A 19,790-nucleotide genomic window follows, 5' to 3' on the forward strand; every position below is an offset into this window, starting at 1 on the left:
CCATCATACCTCTACTCGTTGCCTTGCAATGCCTCATGGGACTTGTAATTCCACAGCTGGAGGGCCACAGGTTGAGCACCCATAATGAACGGTTTTAAATGATAATATAAATATATATTTGAAATCAAATTTTTATTATAGTGTGGTCAGATTTCTGACAGTCACAGGCTGCATCACACCCCTCCAGCCTGTGTCTTAAAATAAGAGGGAGATGAAGCCACCATTATTCTACATGTAATATTCTACCCCATTGTGTTTAGCTGGTTAGTGGGCATGAAGGAGGAGGGAGGGAGGGAGTGGGCTGTCACTTAGCACTGTGTATACACCCACATATGTGACTCTATAGTCACATGGGCTGCTCAGATGTGATAGGGAGGAAATGCTCAGCGTAGAAACTCACTGAAAACTGAGCATGTGCAGAGGTTGTGACCGATTTGGAAAGGAAACCAACTTTAGACATTGAACATCTTTTGTTTTGATGCACCCAGAACTTATTTAGCAAATTTAAAGCAGTTATAAAGCGTAAAGATTTTTTAAAGCCAAAAAAAGTCCCGGCGTTCGTCACTAGGCTCCTCACCCTGAGGAAGTCACGTGATGAGTTACGCAACGCGTCAGTGGGCCGACTGGCGTTACTTACGGTGTCTTTGATACCCAGAAACTGGTGAGATTTGCCAGAGTGTTTGACCTGTACTCTATACGTTTTGCAAGTTTTTTTGTACTCTAATAAAGATGCTTTTATTCAGCAGTGTTGTGCTAAGAGCTTTCCTTATATATTTTGAGCAAAGATACAGTGAGAGGAATGTACCCTGATAAACCCAGGAGGGTGACTTTCTGGCGGATTGCATTGTATTATCACGTGACGCCAGAAGGGGGCGGTTCCCCCAGGTGACTTAATCGGGTGGTCCCGCCCCTTGTCTATAAAAGAGCTGTCACAGCTCAAGCGCCTCATTCGTCGGGAGGCCTCTGAAGAGGCAGGAGCAGTTTTGATTTTTCTTCTATTTTTCAGGTGCAGAGGGCAACGTGATTGACAATGGATTTACATCGGGGGACACTATTTTTTTATTTTTACTTTTGAATAAAGGACTTGTCAAAAACTGTCTTTTGTGTTTATTTTTTGTGTACACTTTTTGGTGAATGGGTAGGAGTATGATGTACCCGATACCCACTCACATGGGGGGGCAGGATCTGGGGGCCCCCTTGTTAAAGGGGGCTTCCAGATTCTGATAAGCCCCCCACCCTTGGACTCCCAGAACTACAGCCCAGGGTTTGGGCACCCCAAAGCACCCTCCCTATGTTGAGGGCAAGTGGCCTGGTATGGTTCAGGAGGGGGGCGCTCGCTCATCTTCCCCTTTGCCTCCCATCCTGGCCTGCCAGGCTGCATGCTCGGATAAGGGTCATGTATAGATTTTGGGGGGGATCCCATGCCATTTTTTTTTAATTCTGTCATAATGTTCCCCTTAACCACTTAAATACAGGGCACTTTTACCCCTTTCCTGCTTAGACCAATTTTCAGCTTTCAGTGCTCATTGGCATCTATTGGAAATATTGGTAATTTTGACATGGCACTGCTCACGAACTATAAGTGACAGGGACACAAAACTTAAGGGAGCACCGAGAGGGGACACAGGACTACAACATATCTATACATTATAAAAGTGGAGTATGCCTGTACACTACACTGACTGCACTAAACTGACTATACTCACTATTCACTAACTACCTGCCAAACCTCTATGATCTCACACTATACGCGGCTGCTGTATAAGCAGCATCCTTATATAGTGTGGGGCGTAGACTTAGCACCTGAGCCATGATTGGCTAAAGGCAGCCTGCCTTTGGCCAATCATGGCTCTGACAGGACATTGTGCTGGGATTGGCCAAAACATACATGTCATGTGCATGCTTTGGCCAATCATCAGTAATTTATTCACTGTACCAGCGCAGTGCATTATAAGGCGCTCATTGGCGGGCAAAATTCCTGCTGGACACACTAACATCAAGCCCATCCCTACTCCCCATGGAGACAGAGTACATCCCTCACACAGTTAGAAAGCGCTCCCTAGGAGCACACTTAACCTTTTGATCGCCCCTAGTGTTAACCCCCTCCCTGCCAGTGTCATTAGTACAGTAACAGTGCATATTTTTAGCACTGCTTATTGTAGTCATGTCACTGGTCCCCTCAAAGTGTCAGTTAGGTTTCAGATCTGTCTGCCACAATGTCGCAGCCCCGCTAAAAAAAAAAAAAATCGCTGAGCTACGCCATTACTAGTAAAAAATAAATAAAAATGACAAATCTATCCCCTAGTTTGTAGATGCGATAACTTTTGTGCAAACCAATCACTATACGTTTATTGGGTTTTTTTTTTTTTTTTAAACAAAAATATGTGGCAGAATACATATTGGGCTAAATTGATGAAAAAATGTGACTTTATTTTTTTTTGATTGGATAGGTTTTGTAGCACAATGTAAAAAATATTGTTTTTTTCCAGAATCGTCGCTCTTTTTTGGTTTAAAGCACAAAACAAAAACTACAGAGGTGATCAAATACCACTAAAAGAAAGCTCCATTTGTGGAAAAAAAAGGACATATATTTTTTTTGGGTACAGCGTCGCACGACTGCACAATTGTCAATTAAATTAACACAGTGCCATGTCGCAAAAAATGGCCTGGTAAGGTTGCCAGGTGTCCACTATTTGAGTGGACAGTCCACTTTTTTCACATTGTGTTCACTATTTTTTTTCACAAAATAGTGGACATATGAGACGCTAAGTTGTTTCAATCTAATTGATCGCAATAATCCTCCAACTTTAGAAGAAATGACGAACATCTGGTTATTATCACCATGGCGAGAAGAACTTCCACCCAACACTCTCTTCGATGAGATTTCTGCCTTAGAAGTTTATGTTCATCTGCAGGGCGATTCAGCCCTTGAAAAGTGGACGTACTTTTTCAAGAAAGAGGCAGCTCTGAGTTTACTGAAACTGTTCCAGTATTGTGCATCAATTCCGGTATCAAATGCAAACGTTGAACGAATTTTCAGCGTCATGGGAAATTTGTGGACCGACGAACGTAACCATCAGTTCGAAGTGAACTTTGTATATTTTTTAATATTTCTCAACGTTGTACTGAAATTAAAAAATTATTCCTTAAAACACAAAAAATTTATCAAAGTTGCGCAGTCCAATAAAAAATACATAAGGACAGCAAAGTAAAATGTAATTTAATATTTTACATATTATTATAAGATATTTGATGTTTTGAATTTTAAGTAAAGTTTTGAAGTGATTTTAATACGTGTTAAAATGTTTGTAAGAGAATATATAATTTAATAGTACATTTTTTTAAATGTTTTTACTACTTACACCCCCCACCCCCTGCTTGTCTGCTATTTTTTGGAAGCAGACCTGGCAACCCTATGGCCTGGTCATGGGGGGGAACCTTTCGGGTCTTAAGTGGTTAATGCACAGTAGAAGTGTTTGGACTAAAAACAGAACCTCATAAGGGTTAGGGTGCAAGTGACAAGGCATGTGAGCTTTTATAGCATCCATCTATATTACCTTCACTAATATCTTTCCTTTCAGGGTTTCTGGAGAAGGCAGCTTTGACAGATCTCCATTCATCACAGAAGACAGATCTAGCTTGTCTCCCAGGATTTCAGTCAAGTACTGAGCCATTTTCTTTTGCTGCACCACACTGCAGTGGTTTTCAATTGACAAGATGACAGGAAATCTAGAAAAAAAAAAAACACACAATATTGCCAGATTCTTAATAATATCAAGGGAAGATACAGACAACAGCACAATATGCTTCCAATATGTTCTTGTATCTCAGATAAGGCCATAGTTTACCTTTTACCATAATCTTACCATGATGGGGTACCACAAACACAAGACCATTTAGTAAAGGCTCACAGCTATTCTTGATTCCTGTATACTGAATAGTTACATAGTTACATAGTTAGTGAGGTTGAAAAAAGACATCCGTCCATCCAGTTCAACCTATAATGTGTGTGTGTGTGTGTTTGCTTTTAACCGTACATTGTATACCCCTGTATGTTGTGGTCTCTAAGGTGACCATCTAACAGTTTTTTGAAACTATCAATGCTCCCTGCTGATACGACTGCTTGTGGAAGAGAATTTCACATCCTTACTGCTCTTACAGTGAAGAACCCCTTACGCATTTTAAGGTTAAACCGCCTTTCCTCTAGTTTTAGTGAGTGGCCACGTGTCTTATTGCATCTCCTTTCTCTGAATAGTTTGTTCCTTATGCTAGGGTCGCCAGTACAGTATTTGAACATTGATATCATATCCCCCCTCAGTCGTCTCTTCTCCAGAGAGAATAAGTTCAGTGCTTGTAGTCTTTCCTCATAGCGGATGTCCTCCATTCCCTTAATTATTTTTGTTGCCCTTCTCTGGACTCTTTCCAGTTCCAGCACATCCTTCCTGAGGACCGGTGCCCAGAACTGGACAGCATACTCCAGATGTGGCCGGACCAGAGTCTTGTAGAGTGGGAGAATAATCTCTTTATTTCTGGAGTGAATCCCCTTTTTTATACATCCCAGTATTCTGTTGGCTTTACCAGTACCCCCAAGTCTTTTTCCATCCTAGACTCACCCAGAGGCTCCCCCCTAGTGAGTAGCTTGCTTTCTGGTTTTTGGCCCCCAAGTGCATTACTTTACATTTTTCAACATTAAACCTCATCTGGCATGTAGTTGCCCACCCCGTTATTTTGTTCAGGTCCGCTTGTAAGGTTTCCACATCCTGCATAGAAGATATTGGCATGCTTAGTTTAGTATCATCCGCAAATACTGAGATTGTACTAGATATCCCCTCCTCTAGATCATTTATGAATAAATTAAACAGGATTGGTCCCAGGACAGAACCCTGGGGGACCCCACTTTCCACACCCGCCCAATCCGAGTACTCCCCATTTATCACCACCCTCTGGACTCTCCCCTGGAGCCAGTTCTCTATCCAGGTACTCACCTTATGGTCCATACCTACCTTCCTTAGTTTGTACAGTAAGCGTTTGTGGGGAACGGTGTCAAAGGCCTTTGCAAAGTCCAGATACACCACATCCACAGGCACAGGCTTACCTTTATCTAGGTGGCAGCTCACTTCATCGTAGAAGGTTAATAGATTGGTTTGGCAAGAACGATTTTTCATAAATCGATAAAGTCTTGTATGTGGTCCCTTAACATCCCCTCCAAAATCTTGCAGACTACTGATGTTAGGCTGACCGGCCTATAGTTCCCCGGGATACACCTCGGCCCCTTTTTAAATATTGGTACCACGTTGGCTTTTTTCCAATCAGCTGGCACCATAACCATCTGTAAACTATCCTTAAAGATCAAGAATAATGGTCTGGCAATCACCTGGCTAAGCTCTTTAAGAACCCTCGGGTGCAAGCCATCCGGTCCCGGTGATTTATTTATGTGCTTATTAGGTGCATTTTAGGTGCATTTTAGGTGCTTATTAGGCACCTATTGAGCATTAAAAAATGCTCCCCTAAATGTCTGATGCGCGTTTGACATGCATTTTGGTGCGTTAAAACTGCACCACAAACGCCAACTATAATGTACAATTGAGCTGCAACTGCATGCCGGCACGGTTGTGGCACATTACCATAGACTAGAATGGAAGGAGTTGAAACCTTTCATGTTTTGATAATGTGAGCAGCACTCCTGTGTGCTGTCAATAGTACCATTTGCATTTGCTTTAAAGGATTAGTCCACCCTAAAAATGTCCACGATCTAACACTAATCTAGCCTGTAAAGAAGAAATCAGTACACTTACTTTTTTTGAAGCCGATCCGACCCAATCCCACGCTGAGCTGGCTGCCGCGGCTTTGCTGTGGAGGCGGGTGGAGAGGACACAGCCAAGAACGGAAGCCCCATAGTAACCCTATGGGTGAGGTCACTCCCCATTCATTTCACAGCCGTTGTTGGCCGTGTCCTCTGCAGAGCTTCCCCTGCTGGAGACCAAATCAGATCGCCTTCAAAAAAGTAAGTATACGGATTTTCTTCTTTAGGCCCCTTTTACACATTTTTCCATTTCATCAGTTCAATCACATCAAAACGGATGAAGTATTCATGAGTTTTTCTTCAATGGTCATCAGTTTTTTTTACATCCACTAGCAATGCAAAAATGGATGAAAAACCGAACATTTGTCAGTTTACATCAGTTTTTCGTTCGATCTGTGTTTTTTTTTTTTAAAACGGAAGAAAAATAGAGCTTTAGATCAGTTAAAAAAAAAAAAAATGGATGATGAGGACTGCGGATGTAAACTGATTTAAATTCTTTTTTTCACAGAGATGCATTGATGTCCATTTTTCATCTGTCAATAGATGGATGAAAAACAGACAAACGGACAGCATGTGTGAAAGGGGCCTTACAGGGCCAGACAGGTTAGTGTTAGATCGTGGAGTTCTATAAATGCAGGGATTTTAGTTTTAGGGTGGACTTATCCTTTAAAAACGCCCCTTAAACACTTGCTTTCAATGTCATTGTGAGCTCAGCCTTAGATTAGAAAGTGTGTTAGTGGGTAGGATCACCAGGTTAAAAAAAAAAAAAAAAAGGGAAGGCCCCTGTCAGATTTTTTTTTCGCCATCTGTGTCCCATTTCAGAGATTTTGCTTCACTTCCTGTCCAGTAGCTAAACAGGAAGGGAGAGGAAATCCCTGCAAATGAAAGGAATTCCTTGGGGACCCTCAAGTCACCAGAACTAGTGTTCCCATTGGAAGATTTTCTCTCTGTTACTTTTCTTGGGACAACCCGAAATTTGGGGATTTTTTTTTTTTACTTACACTTTTAACCACTTAAGGACCACCCCATTGTACATGTACTGAGGCAAAATTTTACGCAATTGTTTCCTTTTGGCTCTGGGGGCGTGTGGGCGTCGCCAGAGCCGCGCTCCTACTTTGATTGGACACAGGGAGAGCCAACCAGTGGGTCCGGCGGCTGCCGGTCACCCGCAATCGTTTGGAGGAATGACAGAATGGCTGTCTGCCTATGTACAAGGCAGACTGTCTTTCTGTCAGACAGGAAGAGAGAGATCTTAGAAAGCACTCCATAGGAGCACACTTAACCCTTTGATCACCCCTGATGTTAACAACCCCTTCCCTGCCAGTGTCATTTATACAGTGACAGTGCATTTTTTAGCAGTGATCACTGTATTAGTGTCACTGGTCCCCAAAAAGTGTCACTTAGTGTCAGATTTGTCTGCCGCATTGTCACAGTCCGGCTAAAAATCGATGATCACCGCCATTACTAATAAAACAAAAAAAAAATTGAAAATCCATAAATCTATCCCAGTTTGCAGATGCTATAACTTTTATGCAAACCAATCAAAATACGCTTTTCGTTATTTTTTTTTTTTACCAAAAATATGTAGCAGAATACAAATTGGCCTAAACTAATGACATTTTAATTATTACATTTTTTTTTATTGGCTATGTCTTATAGCAGAAAGTAAAATATATATTTTTTTTTTTTCAAAATGGGTCGGCCTTTTTTTGTTTATAGCGCAAAAAATAAAAAAAGGTGATCAAATACCACCAAAAGAAAGCTCTTTTGCGCTATAAACAAAAAAAAGACGACCATTTTGAAAAAAAAAAAAAAAAATATATATATATATATATATATATATATATATATATATATATATATATATATATATATATTACTGTATCTAAATAAAATGTAGGTCTTTGTTTTTTTCCCACAGTGTCGCACGACCGTGCAATTGTCCGTTAAAGCAACGCAGTGTTGTATCGCAAAAAATTGCCTAGCCAGGAGGGGGGGGGGGGGATTAAACCTCCCGGGGCTGAAGTCAATGATAATGGTAAACAGGTCAAATAGAGAGGGTGAATCTCCTTAACGGGGGCACAGACAGCAATAAAAACTGACAGATGTTCTAATCCCTTTTTACCCTTTCTAAAAAAAAAAAAAAAAAAAAAGAAGTTTTGCCTTTAGTTATACTTTAAAAACAAAATGAAGGCTAATACAAGCCCCACATCTAATGATTAGTAAGCTGCACTATATTACATGTTTGCTCTTGTTGAGATAAATGCCTCATTAATGACTATATATACATACATGCTGCAGTAGCAGCATGTATTCTCATTTACATGATTCATTTTCAAACAGGGATACAATCTACTGGTTTTATTTTGCTTCTTACTATCAGAAACCATCAGCGTTCTATAGCATTGCAAAGCCACATTAGAGTTATTATAGGAAGCCTCAATCATGTCGCTCCTGTTATTTATAACAAAATGACAACATGACAAACTATATGTTCAGAAATGAAACCATACAAAATTAATAATCATAATCTGTTACTGTGTTTTAATAAATTGATTATTCCTTGCTGTGAGGATAAAGCATCAATTCTTATATGGATAATAGCTGTAAACAGAGACAATCCTCTAAGATGTCCAATATCTTCAGACACTGAAATGGCTAGGTATAAAAGGCTCCTAAAAACACAAAACATAAGGTCTGCTCTACGGTTTCCTCACAGAGGCTCACACAGAGATGACAATTGCATGCAATCACACGTCTTTCCTAACAAATTAAGTATAGGTATGTTACTGAAAACACAACATTACATGAGCTAGTACATAAAGATAATATCAGCTGACGAGGGGGGTGCTTTAAGGTTGGTTCAGTTATTTAGTTGGTCAAAAGTCAAAGTAAGGTTTTATAGGTCATACAATTGACAATTTTTTGCAAAGATGACATTGAGGTTAATCTGTATTTAACCAAAGGCTGCTGGGAGCTAGTTTCTTGAACAGCGGGGTAAATAGGACTAAAAGAAGCTTTAGAGGCATTGCAAACCTTCATACCTGCACCTTGTGTTTTTTTTTTTACCAGTTAAGATGTAGATTGATCATACAGTTATATGGTGTCATTTGATGCTCTGTAAGCACATGTAACCAAGTTGAGTTTAGCTAAGGGCCCTTTAGAGTCCATTCAGACTAGCGCGACTTGTCAGGCAACTTGTAGTACAGGACCCGTTCGAATAGGAGCGACACAAGTCACTCCGACTTAGAAAAAGGGTCCTGTACTACTTTGGGGCGACCTGGAGGCGACTTGCATTGACTTCAAAGTCCCCACAAAGTCGTGTCGCGCCAGTCTGAATGGGCTGCAAAGGGTTGCTTCTTCCTTTTTTAGAGGGCTTCTATGGTTCTCTTTATAAGGTGGGTGGAGATGGGACTCTGGGTCTTGCTTACCAGGGAGTCTTGGGACAAAGAAGGCCTGCTGGAGGTTCTCATACACTCTCTTCCTTTAGGAGAGAGGCTGCAGAGAAGTCCCCTACAATGGACATATTTTGGGGAGAAAGTGATGCCACCTGGGAATGGAGTAGAGTTCTACAAAGGATAACGGGCCAGAAGCAGTGGTTTCTCTTGATTCTCCCCTACAGGGAGAGGCGAATGGTGAAGATAGTGATCTGGCTGTGGAGAATAGGAAGAATCATCTTGAACTCATACTACGGCTACAAACACCGGAAGTAACCATTCTATTAACTCATCCACTATTTGGACAGTTATTATATGGATTACTCTGTATACTGCTACCTCAAATCAGTAAAGTATATATATAAATACAACTTAGGCCCCTTTAACACTGGTGCGACTTGTCCTGCGTCTTGGGACTGCAAAGTCGCATGACAAAAGGTATCCCATGATTTACAATGAGTACTGTTCATAGTTCGCCTTCAAAGTAGTTCCAGCACTACTTTGGTCCGACTTTCATGCAACTTGAGGTCCATAGATCTCAAGATTACGCAGGCATTGCTTCAAGTTGCGGCAAAGTCACTTTTAGCGACTTTCAGATTGCACAAGTGTGAAAGGAGCGTTCTGCAAATACCTGAATGCACTTGTTTTACGATGTTTGTACTTCCTGAACAGCAGCACTCAGACTAGGAGAGGAAGGGGAGTACTAGTGGCCAATCTTGCCTAGTGCATACTCTAATAGCAAATGAACATTCTCCTGCTGTACCTTCAATGTCCAGTCATAGGCAGGTGACCTAGCTGTATTACCAATTGTGTACAGTTTCAAAAATAAACTTTTATGAACAGTAAACGAGTTCTGGTTTGACTAACGCTACATGAAAAAAATGCGTAAACGAAAACTTACTCATTTTTGATGAACGCATACTTGTTAATAGTTTCAATGACATCCTTGAAAAGGATTTTGGAGGTCAAGGTGTACCCATGGTGGACAATTGGCTCTCCATCTGGTCCATCCCAGCAGTCAACTGAAAAAAAAAAAAAAAAATTGTTAATTTAACCTCATTTTAATGAAAATTTACATTTGTTTACAAAGCGACGCATGGCACTTTAAGTTTAAGTGTTAATATAGAAAGCAGGCAGAGTGAAGGCTACATATTTAAGGAGGACTAAAGGTCCACAAAGAAATCTTCAGAGAGGATCAACAAGTCAATTATAAACAGCTTTATTAAAGTATATTTGGTAAAAATAGAACATGAAAAAATTGAAAAAAAAACATCCAACACAACAAAAAGTTAAAATGACAACGTTATCAAAACCAGAAAAGAAAAGTAGCGGCAGACATTCACACAAACCACACATCCATCCAATCCCATGGGTAAATTAAGGAAGCACTTGTGCAAGTGGCTGCAGATGGAGTATAATTGGGTTTTTACCACAGTTGGCCAGTCTAGGACTTTAAAGGTAGTACAGGGCCAGACGCGATATAGGGTATATGAAAGATGGATGTCTGGATCCGCTGAAATAGAGTCAGTGGTCCATTTGCATAGCACAGCCATAAAGGCTAAATGGGGTCTGCGTACCGATGTACTGAATGGTAGGTAGCCCAATGGCTAACCTTGCTGTGTAAAGCTGGACTGTGAGCGGGTAGGTGGGTACAGATAGGAGTGGTGTGTGTGCAGTATCTTGCTAGGAGGCCAGCTACATGTAGGTGAGTCGGTGTCCTATGGACAGTATTCAAAAAGTAAGTCAGTGCGATCTCACCACTCCCTAGACACGCTGAAAGCTCCTAATGCCGCAATGACAGAAACCACATAGAGATAGTCCACCGCAACAGTCTTTGTTCGTGCAGCTCTGTGTGTGCAGTGTCGGTCCACGGGTAGATGACGCGAGTGTGGGAGTCTGCAGGGTCTGGTCTAGGAATGGACATCACAAGAGTAAAGACGGCATGCTGACATGTTTCGCTCGTGAACATGAGCGTCTTCAGAGCAAAGGGGTTCAGCTGAGGTGCCCTAAAAAGGATAATTAGTAGTTGCATCATTCGATTTTCAACAGTAGGGGTCCTCAGCATGCACTCATCCATCCAGCAATTTATTACAACAAGTAGGTAAAGAGGAACCCTGAGTGCAACATTAAACACCATAATTAAAAAAAAAAACCAAAAAAAAACACTTCTTTTAGGCCCTGTTCACACCTGACCTTTTTTTTGGCTCATAAAACGCTCATCTCTGAAGTTCCAAAACTCCCCACATGCAAAATCCCATTCTTTTCAATGGTCCCTTTTCACATATGAGTGTTTTGTCTCCTGAAGCGAAAACGCCTGAAGTTCAAAAAAATACATGAGCTGCTTTTTTGGCAGATTACAAGCATTTTTGGTCAGATGTCAATGCCTGCCTCCAAACACCTGCAAAAAAACGCCTGAAAAAAAGCCCCAAAAAAATGCCTGGAAACTTGAATAGAGCTTTAAGGAGGGGATAGATCAATATCAGAGAGAGTGGGAGCCCTGATTGTAAAATCCACCTGAATATTTTTAAGAGAAATAGGAAGGCCTCTTTTTGGGAGGGAATAGCCAATTATACGAGAGAAACAATAGCTGGAGGTTATGTAGTACATGTAGTGACTGATAGTACTAGGGACAAGTCATAGTAGACAATTGCCTTCCAATTGGGATAACTTAATAGAGTAAGATATCTAATTCCAACTATTGCTGAATGTACACTTCCCACACATAGACAAGTAAGAAAGATGGATTTAATTTTTACTTTTTAAATGAATTATGGTTCCAGGAAGACTGCCAAATTACAGGCACGATGAACGCCTCTTTGCGGTTCATTTCTTACAATGCCAAGGAGGTAACCCAAGCGGAATTAGAGTGAAGGACATCCTTTGCCTAAACCTTCCCCTCAGAAGGGGAGATTTTGATATAATTTTGATACAGAAAGAAAAAATATGGATATTTAGATTGGGAACCTTACATCCAAGAGGGCTTAATACAGAATGTAATTTGGCAGTCTTCCGGGAACCCTGATTAATGTAAAAAGTAAAAAATGAAATCCATCTCTCTTACCCGTCTGTGTGGGAAGTGTACATTCAGCAATAGTTGGAATTAGATATCTTCCTCTGTTAAGTTATCCTAAATTATCCCAATTGAAAGGCAGTTATCTACTATGACTTGTCCCTAGTACTATCAGTCACTACATGTACTTAAATTATCCCCTCCAGTTATTGTTTCTCTCGTATAATTGGCTATTCCCTCCCAAAAAAAGAGGCCTTCCTATTACTCCTATTTCTCTTACAAATATTTGGGTGGACTTTGCACTCAGGGCTTCCTGTCTCTCTTATATTGATCTACCCCCCTTGAAAGAAAGGTTTTGTTTTTATTTAAAAAAAAATGCTGTTTAATTTTGCACTTAGGGTTCCCCTTTACCTATTTGTTGTAATGGATGCTGGATGGATGAATGCACGCTGAGGACCCCTACTGTTGAAAATCTAATGGTGCAACTACTAATTATCCTATTTAAGGCACCTCAGCTGAACCCCTCTTTGCTCTGAAGAAGCTCGTGTTTCTGAGCGAAACATGTCAGCACGGCGTCATTACCCTTGTGATGTCCATTCCTGGGCCAGACCCTGCAGACTCCCACACTCATGTCATGGACCGACACTGCACACACGGAGTGGCACGAACAAAGACTGCTGTGGTGGACTACCTCTATATGGATTCTGTCCATAAGCCATTAGAAGCTTTCAGCACGGCTGGAGAGTAATGAGATCGCACTGGCTTACTTTGTGAATACTGTCCATATGACACTGACTCACCTACATGTAGCTGGCCTCCTAGCAAGATACTATATGCACACTGCTCCTATCTGCACTTATCCACCCGCCCACAGTCCAGCTTTACACAGCCAGGTTAGCTGTTGGGCTACCATTCAGCACATCGGTGCTTAGACCCCATTAAGCTTTTACCTGCACTTATGGCTGTATTATGCAAATGCACCATTGATTGACTCTGTTTCAGCAGATCCAGCCATCCATCCCTCATATACTCCATATCACGTCTTGCCCGGTACTACCTTTGAAGTAAGACTGGCCAACTGTGGTAAAAACCCCATTATACTCCATCTGCAGCCACTTGCACTAGTGCCTCTTTGATGTAACCATCCAATTTGATGACTGTGTGGTGGATGTGTGGTTTGTGTGAATGTCTGCAGCTGCTTTCTTTTCTGGTTTTGACAATGTTGGCATTTTAATTTTTTGTTATGTTGGAGGTTTTTGCAATTTTTCATGTTCTATGTTTACCAAGTATAATTTAACCAGTTGACGACCGCCCGCCGGGAAATGTCTCAATGCCTGTGATTAGCAATGTGCATGGTCGGCTTCCTGGAGGGATCAGGCAGGTGGGTTGGGACTAGGATCCTGAACATGCCTGAGCCCATCACTACCACAGTACAGTAGGCAACGTCTATAGGTGAACCCAGGAGCCAGCAGCACATGTGAATGGAATCACAGATCTAGTGGAAGCACTGCAGCAAGGAGGTAAGAATTTCACAAACAGAAAACTGCAGGCTAGAGACTGTGACGGGGGCCATCTTTTGGAACCTGAACAGGTCCAGGAAAGTCGAAAGGTGCTCCACTAACCGTAAGCCATTTAAAGCCCAATTGTACCCTTTAGAAAAAATGAAATGTGTAATTTCAGTTTCTAAATGCAATTAGACTGTACAGGCTTACTTGCTTTAGATGATTAACCATAAAAGTGATAAAAGCCTCAGTTTTTAAGCATTTTAGCAGCTGATTTGATCACTTGCTATGTATGCAGCATCTTTATCTTTTAATTCTTTCTTTTGCAGCATCCTATGGAGCTATCCTTGAATTTTAGGGACTACAGCTGTGTCTCTCTACACTATGTGCATCAATAGAAACACACAGCCCTGTAGTCTAAGCTAGGAAGACACTCCCCTTTTCCTCTTTCTTCCTCCCCCTCCCTTCTCCAAGTCAACAGGCTGGCTCAAGACTGCACTTTTGACTGTTTAATGTGAAGAGTGGACATTCAGCACACAGAGAACAGAAGCCAGCAGCTTTGAAAGTTGTAAACTGCAAGTGCTGGGGTAAGAATTGTAACAAATAATTTGTTGGGCGATGTTTATTGTATGCTGCTCCATGTGTTAAACTAAACTCTGAACACCTAAAGTGGTTATAAAGCTTTGTTTTTTAAAAAAACAAACATGCCTATACTATGCAATAGTTTTGCAGAGAGCGGCCTGATCTTCTTCTTCTGGGGTCCCCCCGATGGCGCTCCAAGTACCTCCTCTTGGTCAGGTGCCTCCAAGGAAAGCTTTGCATGCTTGCTCCTGAGTCCTGCTGCTGCGTCCACGGATACAGAAAGCAGTACTCGGCCACGCCTATGCTCCCGTGTCAATGGATTTCATTGACAGCAGCGGGAGCGAAATTAATCTGTCCAATGAGGAGAGAGACAGTGACATCACTGGAATGGGTCGGGCTCATGGTAAAGAAAGGGGGGGGGGGGTCTGAGGGGCAGCTGCAGCACAGAAGGTTTTTCACCTTAATGCATAGAATGCATTAAGGTAAAAAACGTTACGGCTTTAGAACCACTTTAATACTACTTTAAGGTTATGGTGAGAAGGGACTAAATTAATCAAAAAGCCTTAAACTGAACCTGTGAATAACACAGCAGATATCCATATGTCTTATTCCACCACATATCCCAAAAATAAATGGAGTATTTTTCATTTTAAAACTATGGGCAGAACCATAATCATTCCTGTATGGCCCAATTGCTAAATGCTCATTTAAAACCACTGGTTATAGTGCCAATATAGCCAAAACCATTTATTAAACTAAATGCAGCCGTTTCAGATATTCTCCACGGTTATAGCTGTAGAAATTATCTGTTACTGTTTTGCAAATTCCAGTGGTCAGGCCCTAGATTACACGATTCATTTTTTTCTGGAGGGTACAACTGGGCTTTAAAGCCCATAACTTTGCAAAAAGCCACCAAAAAATACTTAATTTCACCTTCCCTATCAACCTCAATGGATTTTGCTGAAATTCTACTGTAGAATTTGACCAAAATAACCAGATTTTTTTCACCAAAATATCAGCAAAAGCAAAAATCTTGATCATTCCTATTCTTGAAAGGTGGGTGAGAAAAAAGAAAAGGCAGAACAGAGGCAGGTAAGGATAATTCTATAGTTCATGAAAGTGGATTGGCAATTGTGATCAAGGCGGTTTGCCGAAACATGTTAGCCTTCCTGTATGCTCTATATATGTAATGAATAAACTTTCTATACTGATTTGGAGTTGCCAGCTTACTTACTGGATTGGATTGGCAATTGTGGTGAAACCCTCACCACTACCTTGGCATACCTAGTCGGTGACAACCAAAATTTACATGCTACTGCTGCTAAAAATTCATGCACTCTTTTTTTTTTCCCCAAAGCACTGAATATCAAAGTCGCCTCTCCACAAGCTCTTCCTTTTCCAATGACACTGTTTCCTACATGAAAGCCATGCATTCTGTAGCTTAAGATCAGTTAAACCAGTATTTTCTCAGGCACAAAAACTGGCTATTTCTGTAAATAAAAGACATGATTTCTTTGGAGTCTGTTTAAAAGAATCTGCCTTGCTGTAAAAGCCTTTTATCGCATCCCCTGGAAAAGCGAGACGTCCAGGTCACCAAGAAACAAATACTTTAGATGTGTGTTTTTAGTTTCTGCCGACGTTCTGGCAGCTCATCTCACCCCGAGACTTTTGAAAAGACAATATTTTCCTCTTATCATTTTTATACCCTATTCATTGAAAAGAGGAGTTTGCTTTCAAAAGATTGCAAAATGTGGATAATATACGGTACTTATTAAATTCACAATTTTTATTTCATTTTTACAAAGTTAAGTGTAAGGGGATATTAAAATACTTATTTTTAATGGAGTTATGCATTCATTAAATATACCCAGAGATGTATAGTAACGAAGTAGAACTACTTAAGTACTGTACTTAAGTACCGAAATGCGGTATCTGTACTTTCCTAGAGTAGAATTTTTTTCTCCTACTTCTACTTTTACTTCACTACATTTTTTCGATGATTTCGATACTTCTACTCAAGTATTTTTTTTTTGTGCTGCATAGTTACTCGTTACTTTTAAAAAAAATTACCACTGCCAGAACAGTAGATGGCAGGTTGCATAAAGCTCAAAAAAATGTGTATAATGTCATTTGTAAATCAGCGCATACGGAAATAAAGGCTGTGTATAATAAAAGCTGCTATACCAAATCTTTCCAATAAAAAGAAAATATGAAACAAACAAATAAATGGTGCTACAGCGCTTAAAGTGCATCAAGAAACTACTAACAAACACAGGTTAATCATTTGAAATAATAAAAAACAATATGATGTTCAAACGTTTGACTTCTTTCTTTAATAACTACATAACACAGTACTTGTACTTCTACTTTCAGTACTTGAGTAGAATTTTTTTTTTCAAAACTACTGGTACTTTTTACTTTTAGTACTTAAGTAGCAAATTTTTTTAAAAAACTACTTGCAATACTTAAGTAAAAAAAATGTTGAATACTTTAGTACTTCTACTTAAGTAACTTTTTCTGCGAGCACTTCCACTTCTACTTAAGTCACTTTTTGATCGAGCACTTGTACTTTTACTCAAGTAGAACTTTCGAGTACTTTATACAAGTCTGAATATACCCTACTTAAATGTATTTAGTTATGTCTTTGTATTTGTTGCTGGTAATACCTTGCACCTCCACATTCAAATGTCTGGATGAAAAGGCACCACCACATTGCATGGTGCTGTAAATCTAAAAAAACCTTTAGATTAGAGCAAAAAACACAAGATGACCCTATCAGTGAGCTGCTTTTCCTTCACTATCCAATTATATCCAAAACTGCATTACTCTGTTGACAGTGAAGAATAGTTAACCACTTGAAGACCAGGCATTCCTGACACTTTTTGCATACATGTGAAAATTTTTATTTTTTGCTGGAAAATTACTTAGAACCCCAAAACATTATATATTTTTTTTAAAGCTGAGGCCCTAGAGAAGAAATTGGTAGGTTTTGCAAAATTGCACATGTGCACACAACGTCAAACATAAATTTTACTATCCATGCTTTTAAACTCTTTAAAGGTTACCACTGGGGGAACAGGGGAACTTTAATATATATATATATATATATATATATATATATATATATATATATATATATATATATATATATATATATATATATATTTTTTTTTTTTTTTTTCAATTATTCATTTATTTCACTTTTTTCATTTTTACGGTATTGCTTTAAATTTATTATTTTTTTTAATCAATTTTATTGTAGTCACAAGGAATGTAAACATCCTTGTGACAGTAATAGGCACGTGATAGGTACTCTTTATGGAGGGATTTGGGGTCGATAAGACCCCGAATCTCTCCTTTGCACTTGAAAGCATTCAAAATGCCAAGATCAGCGTTTTTCTAATCCTTTTAATTTTCAAAAAAAATGCCGCAGATGACTGCCAGGTATTCGGGCTTCGTATGGGTATTCAGCCAGCTGGCGGAAGTACCGGCTGGCAGCTTGGGTCTCCCTGTGGGACGGGAGAGGCCGAGAGAGCTGCCAAAGGCGCTGGGGGAGCAGGAAGTCCCCTCTTGCTATCCCCTGCTTGGAAAAGAAACCGAGTGGCCACTCAGGTTGCTATTACAAGAGAGCTTACTATTGGCTCTAAAAAACGCTACCAGGATGATGGCTGCAGCAGCAGGCATCATCCCGGTACAACCACCTAAAGTCGTGCCAGGTACGTGATTTGGCAGCAAGTGTAAGCCCTGAAGAATCTGAATCTTGAAGACATGCCAACACCTTGGTAGAATCCACAGATAGCCTTTATTAAATAGAACCTACCATAAAATCCACACAGAGAGCCAATACTGTTCGGCAATTAGGCATGATCACGATTAAAGCCTAACGGACAAAATAATTTGTCCCTCTGTGTGGATTTTATGGTTGGTTCCATTTAATAAAGGCTATCTTTTATGGATTCTACTGAAGTACCAGTGCTTCTGTTTGGAACAAAAAAATTGTGCCAGGATTTTACAATCTGTCTCTGCAGTGAGTGAGCCCAGAGGTGCCCTGTGCTTTTCTGGGTTCAGTCTTGTCAGATCCTGGTGGATCCCAAATTAGGAGTCAGTCAGGTACTCTTTGTCCCAATCAGCTCAGGTACAGTGCAGAAGAAACAAAGGGGCTTCATATTTTTACAGAGAACCTGCCACTGTACAATATATTACATATGGGGTTTATCAGTCCTCTTCTTAGAATAATAAAGTAGACAATGAATAAAAAATAGAAGTGCATTTATAAAAAATAATTAAAAGGACACCCTCCCCCATACACATAAATAAGTGCATCCACAGAACGCATGTGCATAGGTAAAATGGCAATAGTGGAAAAAAAATTAGGTAATGCCATACGTGGCAGGGTGAGGGTGAATTCACACTACAACTGAGACTTGACAAAGCGATTCACCTCTCTGGCTGCTTTCCATTGCTGAATGCAGTAGGGGGCAGTGTTGTGCATAATTTACTGCATCACACGGCTCTTTTTTTTTTGTAAAAACTTTATTTGAAGTGTACAAAACTTACACTGCATTCATGGCCTAGCCTAGCCCTTTGCAGTGTGAATGGGACACATATTGTTGCCCATGTGTCCTTACCGTGACATGCATTTTAGAATGAGGTAAACCACCTGTCACTACAATATGTGTAAATTTACCAGGAGAGGAATTTACTCTAGGGCTATCATTTACACCCAACTCTAAATTGATGAGCTGTAAAGGTTTCTACAACATTGCCCATGTACAGATTTGGGTGTCAATTACAGCCAGTGAGCCAACGAGGAGAGAATGGGGGTGGGGCAAAACCGTGGCTCTGTGTCTTATGAACGCATAGAGCAGAGTTTAGAAGCAAGCACCAGTGCCCCCATAGCAAGCTGCTTGCTATTAGGGGCACTGATCAAGGTGGAGAAGCCAGGAGCGCCAGCAGGGGACCCGAGAAGAGGAGGATTGGGGCTGCTCTGTGCAAAACTACTGCACAGAGCAGGTAAGTATGACATGATTGTTATTTAAAAAAATCACATTTAATCTTACTTTAAATCTTGACATATTTGGTATTTACTTTGCACAATTTCAGCTAATATATTTGACCAAAATTTTGTTTTTTTGTGTGTATTTTTTACTTGATATAAACAGTTGGGCAAATATTGTGCAAGATAAAAATGTAAATCTATCATTTTATTCTACAGGTCCCCTGCTTTCAGAAAATACATTACGTTTTGAAGGTTTTAGGTAAATAGCTAGCTAAAAACGTGCATTTTGGAATGTGTGTGGAAAAACGGAAACACTGCACTGGCACTGAAAGGGTATGGGCAGGCAGAAAAGTAGCATTATATTTTATTTAGAAGTATTTACACAAACAGAAGATTTCAGATCATTTATTGGACTAGTAGATCTCTGATAGGTTTGGAAGAATCTTTCTGATATATA

The 19,790-nt window shown here is 40.2% G+C and overlaps 1 protein-coding gene across 5 annotated transcripts in view; it reads right to left on the reverse strand.

Moving 5' to 3' along the window:
* Positions 1-19,790, reverse strand: part of PLCH2 (phospholipase C eta 2) — a 1,017,756-nt gene that overhangs the window by 205,135 nt on the left and 792,831 nt on the right. For all 5 annotated transcript variants that reach the window (XM_082273768.1, XM_082273764.1, XM_082273765.1 and 2 more), the window contains 2 exons: positions 10,142-10,262; positions 3,558-3,729 (listed from right to left, as the gene is read on the reverse strand). In XM_082273768.1, coding sequence (XP_082129894.1) covers positions 3,558-3,729; positions 10,142-10,262 — 293 coding nt within the window. The remainder of the gene's footprint in view (positions 1-3,557; positions 3,730-10,141; positions 10,263-19,790) is intronic.

Source organism: Pelophylax lessonae (genome assembly GCF_965119305.1).
Source record: "Pelophylax lessonae genome assembly, chromosome: 12".
Lineage (NCBI taxonomy): Eukaryota > Metazoa > Chordata > Amphibia > Anura > Ranidae > Pelophylax > Pelophylax lessonae.